General features: G+C 41.3%; 1 protein-coding gene across 12 annotated transcripts in view; it reads left to right on the top strand.

Annotated features, from left to right (window-relative positions):
• Positions 1 to 19486, top strand: part of RIMS1 (regulating synaptic membrane exocytosis 1) — a 545320-nt gene that overhangs the window by 120565 nt on the left and 405269 nt on the right. For 10 of the 12 annotated variants that reach the window (XR_012751649.1, XM_075340216.1, XM_075340215.1 and 7 more), the window contains exon 3: positions 2964 to 2975. The exons of the other annotated variants lie outside the window; for them this stretch is intronic. Coding sequence is in view for 9 of the 10 variants with exons in the window: in XM_075340216.1 (XP_075196331.1) it covers positions 2964 to 2975 (12 nt within the window). In the remaining variant the exon portion in view is untranslated. The remainder of the gene's footprint in view (positions 1 to 2963; positions 2976 to 19486) is intronic. 12 annotated transcript variants of the gene reach the window in all.

The following is a 19486-nucleotide window of genomic DNA, read 5'->3' as shown; positions in this document are numbered from 1 at the left end:
ACTGCTTTAATGGCTGAGCAGATACCTGGGAAAGCAATAATGATCTACAACCAATAAAAACTCAATTTTAGGATTCAATTTGAAAACCACTATGACTTTCACGTCGGGTTGGTTTTATAACGTCAGCCTCTTGGCTTCCAGTCGTTAGGACCATACCTGAATAAATTGCTTGAGAAACTGGTGTCTGCAGCTTCGGTGTGACTACCAGTACGACAGCTGTCTGTGCAACTTTCATAGTGACATTGCAGAAGTCGAAGCCTGCCCACATCAGAATCTATTGTGTATGTCGGGGTGTGATTCCAATCTAAATAATGTTCCTCTTACGAAGCTGAATGGCCATATAAAGGTGTGTGCACAAAGTCTTTTTCAGGTGGATTCCACTCCGAAAACCGCCTGAAAAAGCCTTTTAATGGTTTTGACTGCTGGTGTTATTTTTTATCATTTTATGCATCATTTTTTTTAAAATATTGTTTCCAAACGTCTCCTAACTGCATTAAGCAACTAAAATAAATATTAGCGTTATTCAAGCGAAAGTGGTAGCAAAACACTGAAAAGACACTCAGGCATCTTTGTGCCTTCTAATTATTTCTAATATAAAGTATTGAATGTCTTTAGATTGGAGATAGCCTGAGGAATAGTCTGCTCACTTTTAGGCATTTGGCACTTTGGAGTCCTGAAGCGGTTAAAAGATGGTCTAAGGTTTGAACATATGAATAGCAAGTTGTCTTTACATTGAAATACATATGTTCATTCCTGTAAGCGTTCACTTGATGCTTTTTCAGACTGGTTTTGAAATGGAATTCACCTGAAAAAGCTAAAAATATTGAACATATACTTGTTCAGACTTTGAGCATCTTTTAACTACTTCAGGTTTCCAAAGACAAAAATTGATTAAAAAGGTTCCAAATCTTGGAGCCAATGGTTCCAATCTGATGATGCTCTATACCTTATAATGCAAGTCAATTGGAATGCTCAAGATGCCTAGAAGTCTTTTCTAACGTTTCGCCAAAAGTTTTGATTCAAAACTGCTTCCAGTTTCTTGACTGGTTCTTTTTTGTTGAATGAAGTTAAAAAACACAAGCACTAAAGATGCAATAAAACCGCTGGAATATGCTCAAAAACCTAGTGGCTGTCAAAACAGTTTTAGAAAACTTAGGATACATACAAAATGAAATGAACATACCCTAGGTGACAATTGAATCCATCCATTATTGGGAAATTGGAAGCATTAATAAAATGGACGCCAGGTAGGAATTATGCTTTATTAAGAGGTTTTTTTGTTTCCAGTTTACAAAATTTCTGGTAGTTCTTTAATTTGTATTTTATTGTGGATGTCCACGTCTTAATACTTTGTTGTTCTTAAGTCTTCAATATGGTCATAACAACCCTCCAGTCAAATCTGAAAATGTAACTATACCATTATAGTCACCATTGTTTGTCCCTTTCTCATGAATGATCCTGATGCCATGTTTACCTCGTGTGCATCTTCACAGTAGCAGTCCAATAGTTCCCCCATTTCTTTCTACTTTCTGTTCTGCTAGACCTTCAATAAGGCTTTGCGTAAGAATGTCTAAGATGGCCATTTTGTAAAGATGCAGATAGGACCAGAATGTACCGGGAAGAATGTCCATAAAGACAGCACCTAGTGGACAATATATTTCAATATCAGCTGGAACTTAACGGGTTATTCCCATGTCCAAGATCCTATCTCAATATTTAGTAGGTGTAATAATAATAATATTAACAAAAACCTCCAATTAGAAATGTAGTATAGTTCTCCTGTTATAGCCATGTCTCTTCCCTCATGTGCAGGGTGTTGCAGCTTAGGTATCCATAATTATGTCCACTCATATAGTGACAGTTAGTTGCTAGTGGTTGTAACCTTGGATACCTAAGCCGCAATGGCCTGCACATGAAGTAAGAGACATGGCTATATCAGTACAACTATACTACATTTCTAATTAGAGTTATTTGCTAATATTATTGTTATTGTACATACTACTTATTAGGATAGAATTTTGGAGATGGGAATACCCCTTTAAGGACACGTGCACATGTTGAGTATTTGGTCAGTATTTTACCTAAGTATTTGTAGTGAAAACCAGGAGTGGGTGATAAATGCAGAAGTGGTGCCCGTGTTTCTACACTTCTCTTCCAGTTTCTGAAAACCCCTGTCTCCTGGCTGCAGTTTTTTTTATTAAACAGTCCATTGCATTACTATCCCTCCCGGGGTTCCAGCATTGAATCTCTACCTCTGCTCCTGGTGTCTGTTATTGTCACATTGACAGCGCTGCAGTCAAAAGCGGAGTTCTGCGCCTCTGCCAGTTCTCTTTTTTTCTGCAGCGCCATCGATGTAACAAATACAGACATCAGGCGCAGTAGTGGAGATTCAATGCTGGACCCGGGGAGGGCGAGTAAAACAGATTGTCCCCAACTGCAGTTTGTGGTAAAAAAAAACCCCAAAGGTATTCTGAAATCAGAAAACTCCTTTAAGAGCCTTTAAGAGGTAATCGCTTGCCTACTTGCAACCACCGCTAAATTTAGTTTAGGAGTAGTACTGTAAACTGATATTACATTGACCTGAATAATAGAGCAGTACACAGTAGACTTCTGTATTCCTAGAAGTGATGGCTGCAGGTACACAGGCATATATCAAAAATGGAGCTTTGTTTGCTATAATGTTATGTTTAGGAATTTATCAGCACTGGTTTAGACAATTTGGATAGATGCTCAAGGGTAGACATTCACTTTAGGAAGTGAATTAGTTCTGAAGGAAAAAGTAATGAAACTAAGATGATTCCTCTTCCGTTAAGTAATGATGCCCTTTCGCGAAAGCCTTAATTTAATTTAACCTTGACCTTTTTCATTTTGCTTATTAATACCTGCTTACCATTAATTTTCTTATTTTCTTTTTCCCTCTCTTTTTTTTTTTTTATTCTGCTTTCTTGGATGCTTTCCCACAGGAGGACAAAGTGGTTAGAATCTTTTCTTTCTTACTTCTTGTGTATGATACAATGTTGGAATATTTTTCGAGACGTTATGGTGCCAAATGCGTGGGTTGTGTTATTGTGTAGTTTTGACAATCGCAGTGTCGCTGCTCTTCAATCACTCCTTCACTAAATTATATTAGATGTAATTTGCATTGTAAATGGCTTCTGTCAGGTAACCTATATTTATAGGAGGTTAGGAAAAAACTACAGCTGTTCTTTTTATGAAAAGAGATATAAATAGCCAGTGTTAATGCATAAAATAAGGAACTTTTAATGTACCACCTAAAAGAAATAAAGGAGATGAGGCTTTATTCTTAAAATACTGACTAGTGGCTTTTGCAGAAGTAAATTTAATTTCCAGGTGACAAACGTCCCTCCCTTACCATATGCAGTAAGTAAAATCCTGTTACATATTTGCCAATCATCAGTACCCTCGAGCACAATAAATATTGTAGGGGAGGGTTCACACAGTAATGTTTTCAGTTTCTATTTCATCTCCATATTTTTACTGACTTAGTGTTAAGTAGGAAAACCAAAATTTGACCATTTCTGTTTTCTCCTTATCCCTACAGCAATGAGATCTAATTTTTGGCAGAAAATATGTGCGGGTGGTGTTGATGCTGTGATGCCAATAAACATCTTGCCAATGCTTGGTCTCTAAGGCTACATGCCCACGATCAGTGTTTGCAGCGTTTTGGACTCATCATATTTTCGCTGTCCAAAACGTTGTGTTGTACAGTACAAGCACAGTAGATGGGATTTATAGAAATCTCATGCCCATTGTGCTTCTCTTCTCCACAGCGTAAACTGAGCTGCAGTGTGGCTTTCTAAACCACATCATGTCAATTTAAAATAGGGGAGACGTGAGTGTTGTCAGTGGAAGAACATAGCGAAAGTCTGCAGCGCACAGACTCCCGACCGTGGGCACAGACCTCTGCCTTCTCCTGTGGAGAGTACTCATGTCTCCGTAGGTGGGAACACACTGCGTCGTGGACCAGGTGTATGCGGATCGTGGGCACGTACCCTAACGGTTCCATACATCTTAAAGTTGATGCAAGTGCATATACTCCTCAGAGAAATTATGTTATATGAATATTAGTCTTTTTATGAAACTAAATTGCTAAAATCTATAGTTAAAGTGTTATTCCCATCTCCAAGATCCTATCCCAATATGTAATAGGTTTAATAATAAGAACATTAACAAATACCTCCAATTAGAAATTAAGTATAGTTCTCCTGATGCACTATCTCACTTACCTCATATTCAGGGCATTGCAGCTTAGGTATCCATGGATATCACCACGAGCAACTAACTAACTAACTGTGACTATGGTAGTAACCATGGGTCCTGGACATAAGGTAAGTGACATAGTGAATCAGGAGAACCATACTACATTTCTGATTGGAGGTATTTGCTAATATTATTCTTATTATTACACCTACTGCATATTGGGATAGGATCTTGGAGTTGGGAATAACCCTTTAAGTGTGATTTTTAAAGGCACGAAGTCTCTTATGTGACTGTCTAAATAGTTCAATTTCTGTTTTGGGGGATAGACCCTCTTTAAATTTAGATGGAGCTGCATAAATGAATCTTCAGACTCTCTTGTCTTCAGGTAGTCTTCCGTCACATACTGAAGGAACACAGTTGATCCAGAGTTCTTGATTACTCATCATAGATACTGTATTCTTGACAAATGTTTCCTTGTCCAGCATGTCTCTGCTGTATGTTAGGACGTCTGTCCTAAACAAAGCTGGTGCCTTTGAAGAAATTCTCTTGAAAAGGCTACTTTTCTTTTTCTAGAATGTGCCACTTAGTAGTAATGCTGGGTGCGGTGGGAATGACCACATCATTTTACAGATTTCCATGTCCCATCATGCTCAGGTTGCTCCTCTCTGCATAAATGTCATATCTAGAAACAATTGATCATTTTTATGTGATATCCCTATACATAGAACAAGCGGCTTTGAAGGCTGTCTCTTCCTAGAGGATGTGGTTCGGCCTTTCATTATATGAACAGCGAATTGACTTCATAGGGATTTGAGTATTGCTTTATTAGTCCAGTGGAGAGCTCTGCAGGAGAATATCACAATTGATGCCAGGTTTCTACACTTTTAGCAGTTGATCACTGGGGCCTTGTCATCAGAAGAACTTTTTTAGCAAAAATTGGGCATCCTCAGTCTCAACCCCTTGAAACCTCACAGAATTAAAATTATTTCTATAAGGGAGAAAAATAATGATGTCAGAGAATAATTGTCTTCAGTAGATGACAGAATATATATTTATGTCCTTTCGGATAGGCATGGGTTGACACTGGCAGTGTGTAATGTCACTGTTAGGCTGCTTTCACACATCCGTTTTTTGCCGTCCGGCACAATCCGGCAAAAAAACTTATGCAACGGATCCGGCGAAAAAACGGATCCGTTGCATCAGTTTTTTCCATGCGTTCCTTCCATTTACACGCCGGATACAATACAATACAACGCAATACACGCCGGATCCGTTCTTTCCGTTTTTTACCGGATTGTGCCGCACGGCAAAAACCGGATGTGTGAAAGCAGCCTTAGGCTATGTACCCACGGGACAATGTACCCGCAGATTTAGCCACGGAAAACCTGCGGATTTATCTGTATTTTCTAGATAAATCTGCAGGTTTTAGCAAGTACAAACACTCCCCATGTTATCCTATGGGACATGGGGAATGCTGTGTCCATGCTTCGGTATGTGCGGCTGCGGAATATGCTGCGGATGTCCCGCAGCCGCACATAACTGCATGTCAATTATTCCTGTGGAAATACCTGCGGAAGTCCCGCCTCTCCACTATGGAGATAGAGGCCAGGACTTACACAGGTAAGTCGCATGAATGTCCATAGGTTTACCGCAGATATTTCGCTGCTGCGGTAAACCTGCAGACATACCTGTGGATATATCCGCGGGTACATTGTCCCGTGGGCACATAGCATAATGGAGCGACACTGGATTGTAATATCTGGATTCATTGGGTGTTTGTTTTCTCACCCCTATATTTGAATGGGATCTATAGGGCAGACCGAAGTTATCACCAGAAAATGATGTCCACCGTGGCTTCATTATACAGATGCAGCAGAGCTGAGTCTGTCATCTCCTGCAACTCATTACTAGTTAACAGACTGTGATTTGTGGCTCCCCTTTACATCTGCATCGCGTTTTCCTTGTGTCCTATCATTAATTAGGATTTAATAAATACCTTTTCTGTTCAGCGAATATCTGGAACGTTGATGGATTGCCATGTTTTTGCTGAAACAGAATACCCACAGGTAGTCCTGTCACTTGTATTAAAACAGGACGTATATGCAAAGCTCGGTACTGCCGGCTATTTATCATAGTTGACAATAGCTCTTGACTCCCAAAGTGGGTCAAACTTCACAGCATATTTATGAAGCCTCGTTTCCGAAATATAGAAGGTAAATGAGCTCATATAGTGCATTTAAAGTTTTTAGTATTTGTGCAATAAACACCAGTTCCGCAGGTTCACCTAGTGGCGGGTAGGGTCAGAGGATATTATTCCAAATATGACACTCTCTTAATATTAATATATTAAAGTTGTTTTTTTTAAATTAAAAGCAATCCTAATTAAGAATGGAGCAACTCCAGTTCTCTTCCCAAAAGCTAATTTTGCTGGATAAATTCTGTATAAATTCTGCCATTCTGTCCCCATGCCAGCACAGATAAATGGAATTCTTAATGCAAATGTGAACAGAGCCTTAAAAAGTTTAATCGATTGGTGTTCAGGTTTATAGACACCATTAATTGCTGAAATTAAACGGGAGAAGCATTTTGCACGTCTCTCCTGGGTTACCTGAAAACAGGTTCAGAGACTTTCTATGTAACAGAACCCAATTGACATGGGCAGCTCCAGCTCTTAAAAGGGAATCTGTCAACAGGATTTCACACCCCAAACTATTTCTATGCATATGTAGCTCACAAGCCGTGCAATACCTGTAAATAGTCATTCCACTCCTCTGTTACTGAGAAATCAGTGTTTGAATTGATATACAAATGAGGCTGAAGAACTATTTGTAGATCTGAAGCCTCTGTCATTCCAGCTCTATTCCCTGTCCAGTGTCATCCCCTCCTGTTTGTTTGAATGATTGCTTCTTTGCCTGAAGTCAGATACCAAAAAGGCTGTCAGTTACGCAGCAAAATGCGGCGCTGGTGAGGAATAGAGTCGGAGTGACAAAGACTTCACATCTACACAGCCATTTGCATATCAGTTAAAGTGCTAATTTCTCAATAACTACCCGGAAATATAAAGGTATTGCTGGGCTTGTCTTTTAAAGAGCTACATGCACTTAAATAAAGTGAGGGTTAAGAAATCCTCCTGACACATTACCTTTTTATAAAATTAACGTAGACACAAGGACATGGTGTTCAAGAAATGACTGGATTAAAGGCGCCCAAACACAGTACATGGCAATTATAGAAAACTTTCCAAATTTTGAGAAGATCTATCTAAATGCACGTAAGCTAAAAAGTGACATGAATTCTCATTCAAGATTTCATTTTTCAGAGTCCTTAGGGCTCATGTGCATGTTGACGAATTTCATGCATTTACGCTGCATATTGCACTGCAATGTAAATGCATGCGTCCTGCGTCCCCAGCACAATCTATGAAGATTGTGCATGAGACGTGCGCACGTTGCTTTTATGAACGCAGCAATTTGGATGCTAAAATTTTGACCCAAATCCGTGCGTTCATAAAAGCAGCATGTCAATTATTTGTGCGTTCTGGATGCAGCTCCCACTCTGTCTATGGTGGGGGCAGCATCCCGAGTGCATGAAATCGGCTTTTTTTAACAAAAATACTGTATTTATTCTGCAGCGATTTGAAGTGGACATGTTCTGTCAAATCGCTGCAGAATAATCAGCAGTTACATGCGCATGAGCCCTTAGGAAGATACAAACAAGACCCATATTGGTTGCTGTGGGCAATCGTTTCAGCTATGCTTTGCTTTGGCTGCTTTCACACATCCGGTTTTTCCTGTGCGGCACAATCCGGCGCTTTGCAGAAAAACCGCAACCGTTTTCTTTTGCCACCGGTTGCGTTTTTTTTGCATAGACTTTCATTAGTGCCGGATTGTGCCGCATGGGCTTGCGTTCGGTCTGGTTTTTGCCGCATGCAACAGATTTAGCCTGGCACGTTTTTTGTCCGGCAAAAAAAAACACATCGCGCCGCATCCGACCGATGCGGCGCGATTTGCAATGCATGCCTATGGACGCCGCATGCGGCGTCCTGCGGCAAACACCGCATCCGGCCGCCGCATGCATTTTTTTCCACTGCGCATGCTCAGTAGCATGCTGCAAGCGGCAAAAACTGGACGGGCCGCATGTAAAAAACTTATGCAAAGGATGCGGTATTGTCGCCGCATCCGTTGCATAGGTTTTAGAGCCGCATTGGCCGTCTCTGCTAAAACCGGAGGTGTGAAAGCAGCCTTTGAAATATGTCCCAAATTTAGTATTTGTTATCATTCTTTTACATTTTCACTTTCTGTTTCTGCCAACAATAGTTACAATATTGCATAGCTTATATGGTTGAAAAAAGACAAATGTCCATCATGCGTGACGTAGGGATGGGAAATGTTAAAGGGAAGGGGCTTTGGATCATGCATTCCACAACCACAATGCATGACCCAGTCCGCTTCAAAAGAGCTGAATGTTTAGTCCCTATTGTTGATCTTCTGGACCAAACATTCAGAAAACAACTTTAAGGCCTTGTGCGCACACTGCGATTATTTTCCACAGATTTGCCGTGGTTTTGCTGCATGAATTGCTGCAGAAAATGTTCATAACCTTTCTGCAGTCATTCCCCAGCATAACCTATGGTAAAAAAAAAAATGGGGGGGGACACTACGTTTTCCCCTACAGGTTTTGCTGCAGAATTTCTGCAGCAAAAAGAATGAGCATGTCACTTCTTTTCTGCAGGTACCTGTGGTTTTTGCCATAGATAATGGTAGAAAACCGCAGGGACCAACCCACGGAAAAAAACGCAGCAAACCGCGGCAAAAACGCGGGTGCATGTATTTCTATGCAGCTGAGATGCTCTTGGTGGGAGAGCGTCAGGCCATGCCAGGTGATGCGATGCGAGACATAAGTGTGACTCCGGCCTAATACCCAGACAGGCAGAAGTCCACGTACGACATCCAGCCCCGTTGCTCTTGCATCTCATAATCCTAAAACTTCCACAGTCGATAACAGGAGAACAAGACGTATTTCTTAAAATTACGTCTAATAAGTGGTATCATTGTAATCAGCTTCAGAGTCCAAAAACCCTGGTCTTCTTTAAATCCATGCAACCTTCAGGTTGACACTACTGGTAAATCACCATCAAAGTATTTTGGAACGTTGCACAACTTTTCATTATCCAGTTTGTTGCTGTAAAACGGTAAAACCTTTTTATTGTGTTTGTGTCGGTGTGTGGTTGTTTTGTCTTCAGTCTAATGGCGTCCCATGGGAGTTTGGTGAGGAAAAAGGATGTCTATGCCAGATTGTGTGTAAGTGGCTGATATGGGTGAATTCACAAGTGACAAGTTTCTTGTGAAATTTTCTGCAACTAAAAATCATTTTTTTTCATCTACATACACTAAAGTTCACAAGTTTAGGGTCACTTAGATATGTCCTTATTTTTGAAAGAAAAGCACATTTTTTTTTCAATGAAGCTAGCATTAAATTAAACAGAAATACACTCTATACATTGCTAATGTGGTACATGACTATTCTAGTTTCAAACGTCTGGTTTTTAATGCAATATCTACATAGGTGTATAGAGTCCCATTTCCAACAACCACTACTCCAGTGTACTAATGGTACATTGTGTTTGCTAACTGTGTTAGAAGGCTAATGGATGTTTAGAAATTCCTTGAAAACCCTTGTGAGAGTATGTTAGCACAACTTAAAACAGTTTTGCTGATTAGAAAAGCTATAAAACTGACCTTCCTTTGCGCTAGTTGAGAATCTGGAGCATTACATTTGTTGGTTCCATTAAACTCTCAAAATGGACAGAAAAAGAGAACTTTCATGTGAAGATCGACAGTCTTTTCTTGTACTTAGAAATGAAGGATATTCCATGCAAGAAATTGACAAGAAAGTGAAGTTTTCCTACAACAGTGTGTACTATTCCCTTCAGAGGAGAGCACAAACAGGCACTAATCAGAGTAGAAAGAGAAGTGGGAGGCCCCGCTGCACAACTGACCAACAAGACAAGTACATTAGAGTCTCTAGTTTTAAAAATCGATGTGTCACAGGTCCTCAACTAGCAGCTTCATTAAATAGTACCCGCAAAACACCAGTGTCAATGTCTACAGTGAAGAGGCGATCCTGGGATGCTGGCCTTCAGGGCAGAGTGGCAAGCAAAAAGCCATATCTAAGACTGGCTAATAAAAGGAAAAGATTAATATGGGAAAAAGAACACAGACATTGGACAGAGGAAGATTGGAAAAAAGTGTTATGGACAGACGAATCGAAGTGTGAGGTGTTTGGATCACACAGAACATGTGTGAGACGCAAAACAACTGAAAAGATGCTGGAAGAGTGCCTGACGCCATCTATCAAGCATGGTGGAGGTAATGTGATGGTCTGGGGTTGCTTTGGTGCTGGTAAAGTGAGATTTGAACATGGTAAAAAGGGATTTTGAATAAGGAAGGCTATCACTCCATTTTGCAATGCCATACCCTGTGGACAGCGCTTGACTGAAGCCAATTTCATCCTACAACAGGACAATGACCCAAAGCACTCCTCCAAATTATGCATGAACTATTTAGGGAAGAAGCAGGCAGCTGATATTCTATCTGTAATGGAGAGGCAAGCCCAGTCACCAGATCTTAACCCTATTGAGCTGTTGTGGGAGCAGCTTGACCGTATGGTATGAAAAAAGTGCCCATCAAGCCAATCCAACTTGTGGGAGGGGCTTCTGGAAGCATGGGGTGAAATATCTCCAGATTACCTCAGCAAATTAACAGCTAGAATGTGAAAGGTCTGCAAAGCTGGACTTGCTGTAAAGGAGCCTTCTGTGACGAAAGAAAAGTCTGAAGGAGAAAATTATTTATTCAAGTAAAAATCATGTCTGGACTATATTTTCTATTCATTATGCAACTCATTTGATAAATAAAAGTATGATTTTTCATGGAAAAGATGAAACTGTCTGGGTGACCCCAAACTTTTGAAATGTAGTGTGTATGTATATTCTTATAAAAAAATTGTATACAGTATATTGGGGATGCTGGGAGCGTATGAAATACATCTTGCTAAAGCCACGTGCATACATTGAGTATTTGGTGAGTTTTTACCTCAGTATTTATAGCCAAAACCAGGAGTGGGTGATAAATACAGAAGTGGTGCCGTGTTTCTTTTATACTTTTCCTTTGTTTGTTCCACTCCTCGTTTTGGCTACAAATCCTGAGGTAAAAAATGTAGATTGGTGCCTGTGTTTCTATTAGGCCATGTGAACACATTGAGTATTTGGTGAGTTTTTACCTCAGTATTTGTAGCCAAAACCAGGAATGTGTAACAAATACAGAAGTGGTGCATGCGTTTCTATTATAGTTTTCCTCTGATTATTCCACACCTGGTTTTGGCTATAAATCCTGAGGTAAAAAAACTCACCAAACACTCAACATGTGCATGTGGCCTAATAGCAACACACGCACCAATCTACATTTTTTACCCACTCCTGGTTTTAGCTGCAAATACTGTGGTAAAATCCCACCAAATACTGATCGTGTGCATGTGGCCTAAGCGGTTCTTGTGATGAGGGTACATCCTTGAACACAAAAAATTAGATTGACATATTTTGTTGCTGTTTTTAACAATGTGGTGTTTTCCAAACTAGTCCTGAAAAATATTTATTTTTGCAGCCTTTAATATAGATCTTCCCGAGCTTCACAACTTTAGCATGTGTTTAATTGCTGTAAACCACACTTCCCACGTAACATTTCATGGGTGCTATCGTAGCTGCTGCTTCTATGCTGCTATGAGGTTCCCTTTTTAATTTTTCAGTAAGGTAATTATACTTGATTAAGAAATATTAGCAGGTTTTCGACTTTTAACAGCGCTGAGCGCATTTCTTTGTCAGTTTTAACTGTACTGCTTGCATAGTTTAGTTCTCAGGTTTTATTGCTTAAACATTCAACACCCCTATGTCATTGTGGAGGTCATATATTGTGCAATGACATATGTTGTATGTTCCTTTTTTGTCAAAATGGTAGGACAAATTAATATTTTGTATCTTGTCAAACACTTGTTGAACAGAGAATTGTACCATTACTATTCAGATCCTTGTTTGTTTTTTTGTTAATTACCCATAGCATTGAAACGATTGCAAAAACATATTTTCATTATTTTTTCCTATGGTGTGGTATGCGAGCGTTTGTCGTCTCTGTCTCAGTTGGCCCTTTTGTCTGTCCCATCCATAGCTTAAAACTTTGGAACACCATCAAAGCCTAGTTAGTCCTTCACCAGCCCAGGCTTACAAAGAATCAGCATGCATTAGCAACAGAGAAGGTAAAAACGATGATGAATTGAAAGACCGAGTATATTAGAAAGTATCAACCTTTATATTCTAGAATGGAAGGTCCCTGGAGGTGATAACTAAAGGGGCCACATGGAATTGTGGCACCTAAATGAGTATGAGTTTTATGGATTAGGATCCCTAGTTAGTAAATCAATAATTGTCACAGTTTTTTATCCCATTAGGTGTAATGTTTGTGAGGTAATTCTACTGGTCACTCAAGGGGGCTCGGCCCTAACCTTAGTAACACTGGCTCGTGATCCTTGATTGGGTGAGTCGTCTGACTGGATCTTGGTAGTAATTGGACCGTATTCTGGTAGCAAAGTGGACTAGTTATACCCCCTCAGGGGTTTGGATCACCTCAGCAGCTGTTTAGCATCTGGAAGAGACAAACCATGGATGCACTCCTGGAGCAGTTTAGAGATTGTGTGGCCTCTTACTGTGGCTTAGACTGGCTGAGGACCTCCCTTGCTGCCCCTCCTGCCCAGGACTCTCCAACTTCTGCCCCTGTTACCAGTGCTTCCCTGTCGCACTCTGTGGTGGCTGTTGAATCGGAACCGCCTGCGTCCCTCTCGACCCGGGAGAGGAGGAAGAGGTGGCCGCGCAATGTTTATTTGCCGTCAGTGTCCCCAGGTTGGCTGGAGAGAGGCTGTAAGAAGAAGAAGGGCCCAGCAGCAACCGGCAGCGCAGGCCATTTACCCGGCACTGAAACATCGTAAGAAGGCCGCCCCCACTATTGCGGGAACACGACCGAGATCTCGGACGTCATAAGAGGGCTGGTCGGGCTTGAAGACTTGGCACAAGTCCCGCTGCCGAGCGTGCGGGGCGAAGAGCGGATACGTCAGCTGGCCCTCCTAGCGGCACTGCACAGTCGATGAGACCCGTGCAGGCAGGAGCGCAGGTGCGGGGAATACACCACTCCAAATCGGCACACAGCTGCAGACCCGTCGCTCTGGTCCCTCAATGGCACAGGCCTGGCTATCGCCAGAGGTCATGACTGAGGAGGTGGGAGCAGCACATCAGCAAAGGGGTTTGGATGACCAATGATCCACAGATGGGAAAAAGCCCAAGGACACGGGTCATGGTGAGATGCATTCTATGGTAATTAGGAATGATGGGGAGGTGGTAGAGGGGCTCTACTCATTGATTCAGAGAGCTGTTCAGGAAGCCCTGGGTGGCAAGCAGTTATAAGAGGATTGAATAGCCTTGTGGGGGGGGCCCATAGGCCCCCTAATATTGCTACTTCTCTATTAAAAGAAGCTATGATATGCCACATCTACCCCTTCTGTTTTCATTTAGCTGAGGGGATTAAGGAGAGGATTTGGCGCCAGGAATTTGTGGAGGTCTTCTCTCTTCTACCCACCTCTAAAGCTTCAAACACTGCTTTATCTGAGAAGAAGGAGGATAAAACAGATTTGGATACGGATAAACGCCATAATCCTAGGTAATTTCTGTCATGGTTACAAGCGTTTTTAATTTGGCTAACTGATGACGAGTGCTTCTGCCAGAAGTTGGCTGTACACCACAATGTAGTTTGAGGAGTCAAGGATGTGGGCGTCTGGATTAGTCTCATGCTCCCTCAGAGTCAGTCCTTTCAGAGGTCGAACAACACGCAGCCTGCAAAAAAAGGGCTATGTTTCTCCTTTAATGATGCAGGCTGCAAATGGCCGAGCACATGTCACTTCACACATGTGTTCTTTTTGTGGAGGCCTCCAAGTGCTTCAAAAAATTGGGTATTAGCCAGCAATCCGGGTTACCCAGGGATTTTAACAGCAAAGGGTCAGACTCCGGTGAGTCTAACCGCAATGCGACCATTACTAGACCTATTTCCAGACCGGGCGAAGGCTCAGTTAATGATCGAGGGTTTTTCAATCGTTTTTTTCGTTCTGGAGTTTTTAGGAAATGGCTGCAGGTGTTTTGATAACCTTCGGTCGTTTTTTTCACATGAGTCCTCGGTTGAGGAGTATATTTTTAAGGAAATATTGCTGGGACGAATAGATGGCCTATTTTCGGTACCTCCATTTCAGAATTTTAGGGTATCCTCACTTAAGGTGGTGCCCAAGAAGGACCATGGAACATTTCGGGTGATGCATCACCTTTTGTATCCTCAGGTTGGCTTCTTGAACGATGATCTTGTGGATTTTCCAGTGACAGTGACTTATACTTCTTTTGATGCTGCTGTTTCCCTTCTCCAGAGGTTCGGAGTTGGGTGTCTGTTGGCTAAGGCGATATCAAATCTGCATTTCGGCTTTTTCCTGTTTGCCCTAATGGCTTCAACTCATTAGGTTTTTGTTTTCGTGATGGTTCATGGTCAATAAATGCGTACCGATGGGCTTCAGCTTGTCATGCTTTTATTTTGAATAGTTTTCTTTGCTTTTACAATGGGCGACGAAACATACATGGGGCTTATCCATTACTTCGATGATTTTTTTTTTTTCAGTCCCATGAGCTCGAGTGCCTGCGATGCCTTATTGGGTACTTTTTGTTAGCTGATCTCTTCTTTTGGTGTTCCGCTGGCGGAATACAAAACAGTAGCGCCGGTGGCATGTTTGGAGTTTCTGGGCATTACCATTGACTCGGCTCGCATGGAGCTTAGATTGCCACAGGATGAAGTTGTTACTCTCCATGCTACGATTTTGGAGGTTCTCCTGAGGGAGAAGATTACACTGAAACAGCTGCAATCCTTGTTGGGGAAGTTAAATTTTGCACTGAAGATCATGCCCATGGCAAGAGTGTTTTGTCGTCAATTGTATAATTGTACTAAAGGGTTCTCTTCAGCCTTTGCGCATATTCAGATTTCGAAAGTGCTTTGATCCGATCTAGAAGTATAGTTGCAATTTTTGAAGTCTTTCAATGGACGGTGTTACGTTCAGACGCCGTTTATTGAAGCGCCAGCTTTGGGTCTATCTACCGACTTGGTTTGGGATTCAAGTTTCGTGGTTTCCTGGAACTGCCAATGGGTTTGAGAATGGTGGCCGTCGGGCATTTCTTTTACGAGGAACCAGACGTTTTTGAAGATTTTTGCCATTTTAGTTGCAGTTTTCATGTGGGGTCCGCGGTTATTGAATCGGCGGATTCGGCTTCATTCTGACTGCAGAGGCGTTGTGCTGGTCATCAGTACGCTGACCTCTTCTTGTGCTTGTGTTTCTACACCTCTTAGAAAATTGGTTTTCGTTTGTTTGCAATGGATTTTGTGGTTGAAAGTTAGTTTGGTGGATGCTACGTGCAGTGGAGTGGGTGGATACCTGTTTGTTCAAAATTGGTGATCATTTTTACAGGAGAGGCCAGACATCGATCAGGAAGGGCTTCCGTGTCCGCAGGAAATGTTGGAGCTACTGTGGACTGTATGTTGTATTATATTCAGAGGTCGGTTTCACCTTCAACTTGGGCAGCATGCATTGCTGCGTGGCATGAATGGTGTGTTTTTTGTGGCTCATATAATGTGGAACCTGTTGTGGTTGATTCGGCTTTGATCTTTTGGTATCTTCAAGGTCTTGTGGCTAATAAGATAAGTACAGCCACTCTCATATTCACAAATCTTTATCTGGTATATCCTTTATCCTAAAACTACATGGGAGAGTTTTGTTGATCTCGCCATTTCCCATTCAGCAATTTATGAAAGGTTTTCAAAAACAGCACTTCTGTCCCGACACAAGGAGACCTATTTCACCTCATATGTTGTTGGGCTTTTTGAATGTTTTAGAAAAAGTTTGTTTTAAAACATTTGAGGGCTTCCTCTTTAACTTTTTTTGGGGCACTTAGAGTTAGCAATAAAAAAAACAGGATTTAATTAGTTAGCCGAAGATCCCGTTGGCGTACAGGTATTTCCGTTCAGAATGTTCAACTCCACACTGCGGATATTTGTTTGATCCTTCAGGCATCAAAAAACGGATCAAAATGGCAGAGGGATTTTAATCCGGATTTTTGATTTGTCCGCATTTACATTTGGTAAATTGGCTTCGTATTCGTCTCGCAGGTGGTGGTCCACTGTTTGTACATGAAAATTTTTCAACAGTGACCATTTATCAATTTAATGCTGTCCTTTGTCAATGCTTGGGTAAATTTGTCCTTTCTAGCTTCCGTTTTTCATCTCACTCCTTTAGAATAGGGGCCGCCATGGAGGCGGCTTGGTTTGGCCTCCAGGAGGGAACGATCAGGAAAATTGGGCGCTGGAAATCGCGTAGGGTTAATTTGTATGACCATCCAGATTTTTGTCTTTAATCTTCTCTGCTTATTTTCCACTTCCTCTGTCTGTTTTGATCATTGGACATTCATTCGTCCACTGGGCGCGGAAGATGGCAGCTTCCAGAGTTTACACCGAGAACCTTTCTTTAAGCCTGATAGTTAGGATAAAGTGGTTCAGGGAGCAGGAAATTCGCTGGGAATAACTATGTTTTACAAGTTTTCAGCTGCTTTCCGTTTTTCCCCCTCCGAATTTGCTCGTGTTCCATTTAGCTGGCAACGACCTCGGGAAAATCTGTTCAGTGGACCTTATTTAACAAATTAAACATGATCTTAAAGTGATCAAGTCTATGTTTCCGATGTGTTCCTTGTTTTTTTCCGAGGTCGTTCCCAGCTGGCTTGGAACACGGTTAATATGCGCATAGAACCATTGAGCGTTTTCTTTCAGTCCTGTGGGGTTTCATGGTTCGACATAGGGAGTTAGAGAGTTTCTAGCCGGGTTTGTATAGAGAGGATTGAGTCAATTTATCGCTGGTGGGGTTGGATATTTTCAATGTTAGTTTAGGTGCTGCGATGGAGAGATAGCTGTGTGATCTTGGGGGGCCTCTCTAGCGAGAGCCTGTTTGGGATAAATTAACCCATGTTTTTGGGTGTTTTTTGTAAGTATTTTGTTTAGTCAAGTCTTCGGCTCAACTGATTGAGTGGTCTAAGGTGTTTAATTTAATAGAGTATTTTAATGATATATAGGTAACCCTCAATAAAGCCTTACGGCCATCTCACGCCAGAGCGTAGTCTTTATTATGGCTGTTTAGAGTTAAGTTCTAAAATGGGGTCTACAATCCCATTAAAGGTCCATGGAGGGGATAATGGAGGGGCCACATGGGATTGTGGCACATACATGAATATGAGTTTTATGGATTAGGATCCTTAGTAAATAAATAATTATCACAGTTTTTTATCCCATTAGGTGCAATGTTTGTGTGGTAATTCTGCTGGTAACTCAAGGGGGCTTGGCCCTAACCTTAGTAACAGTGGCTCGTGATCCTTAATTGGCTGAGTTGTCTGACTGGACCTTGGTGTTGATTAGACACTATTCTGGCAGCAAAGTGGACTAGTTATACCCCCTCAGGGGTTTGGATCACCTCAGCAGCTGTTTAGCATCTGGAAGAGACACATCCACCCGCCCACTCCTTTGTGTACTTTCACGTCATCCTTTTATGTCGTCTGGTTTTATTGGAGGATAAATTAACCAGTTTTTGGGTCTTTTTTGTAAGTATTTTGTTTAGTCAAGTCTTCGGCTAAAGTTATTGAGTTGTCTAAGATGTTTAATTTAATAAAGAGTATTTTAATGATATATAGGTAACCCTTAATAATAAAGCTTTAGGTTATGTGCGCACGTTACGTAGTGTCCATGCTGAAAAATCTGAAGCGATTTGGCAGTGCATGTGCTCTTCAAATCGCTGCAGAAACACTCCGTAATGGATGCCTGGTGTCTGCAGAATAGATGCCGATTTCTCGATGCTGCCTCTCCCATAGACAGAGTGGGAGCAGCATCCAAAGCGCACAAAATAAGTGACATGTTACTTTTTTGAGTGCAGCGATTTGGATCAAAATTTCAGCATGCAAATCGCTGCGCTCTGAAACGCAACGTGAGGATGGATTATGCACAATCTTCATAGATTGTGCCGGGGACGCAGGACGCATGCGTTTACGTTGCAGTGCAATATGCAGCCTAAATGAAATGACGCAACATGACGGCCATCTGACGGAAAAGCATGGTCTGTAGTCTTTATTACGGCTGTTTAGAGTTATGTTCTATAAATCCCATGACCAAGAGTGAATACAGAATCAAAGCCAAGTAACACAAATCTGTTTACAGTACATAGATGGAACAGCACTGTATACACAATATAATACACACAAAGATGTCACCAAGGAGCTGTCCTCATCTTTGTTTTTAGAAAAATGGATCTGTTTTTTTTTTTGTGTGGAACATATGTAATAAGAAAAACCAGGAGGTCAAAATCTCAGCAAATCGGACCCTAAGGCGATGTACACACGGTGGGTGAGTTGTTACCTCAGTTTTTGTAAGCTAAAACCAGGAGTGGAACAATCTGAGCAAAAGTATAATAGAAACATGGTCACCACTTCTGTATTTATTACCCACTCCTGGTATTGGCTTACATATACTGAGGTAAAGAACTAACCAAATACTCAATGTATTCACGTGGTGTAAACTAGACCCCAAAAATTACTTGAGGCTCCAATTAAAACTCCTGAAATTAATTAAGCCTGCGTAAAATTATTCAGACTCCAGACTCTTTAATTAATCAAACACCAGAGCAGACCACTAAAATAAACCCTTATGCTACCCTCTCTTTTTCTTTTCTCTTGCACTTTAGTTTTTTCATGTTACTTCCAATAGCCCAAACTCTTTTATATTTGCATCATCGTAATCATTTTAAGGATTTTGTTTTACATAACAAGTTGTAGATATTCATTTGACCATTTAATTTACTATATGAAGTACTGAGCAGCGGAAAACAAATCTTTGTGGAATGAGAAAAACAAGCAGGAGCACTAAAAATGGCAAACTAAAGGGGATTTCCCATTGTAGCAAGTTATCACTTATCCACACCATTAGCTTGCTGATCACCAGGACCCTCAGGGCTCAGAATTGCCAACTTGAATGGAGTGTTGGCGGGCAACCATCCATCAGTTCAAATGCAGCACTCCAGAGCCATGGTCTCAAGGTCTCAGTTGTTTTCTATT

The sequence above is a fragment of the Anomaloglossus baeobatrachus genome, chromosome 3, assembly GCF_048569485.1.
Source record: "Anomaloglossus baeobatrachus isolate aAnoBae1 chromosome 3, aAnoBae1.hap1, whole genome shotgun sequence".
Taxonomy (NCBI): Eukaryota; Metazoa; Chordata; class Amphibia; order Anura; family Aromobatidae; genus Anomaloglossus; species Anomaloglossus baeobatrachus.
The sequence above is the reverse complement of the archived record's forward strand: the minus strand, read 5'-3'. Positions and strand labels throughout refer to the sequence as shown.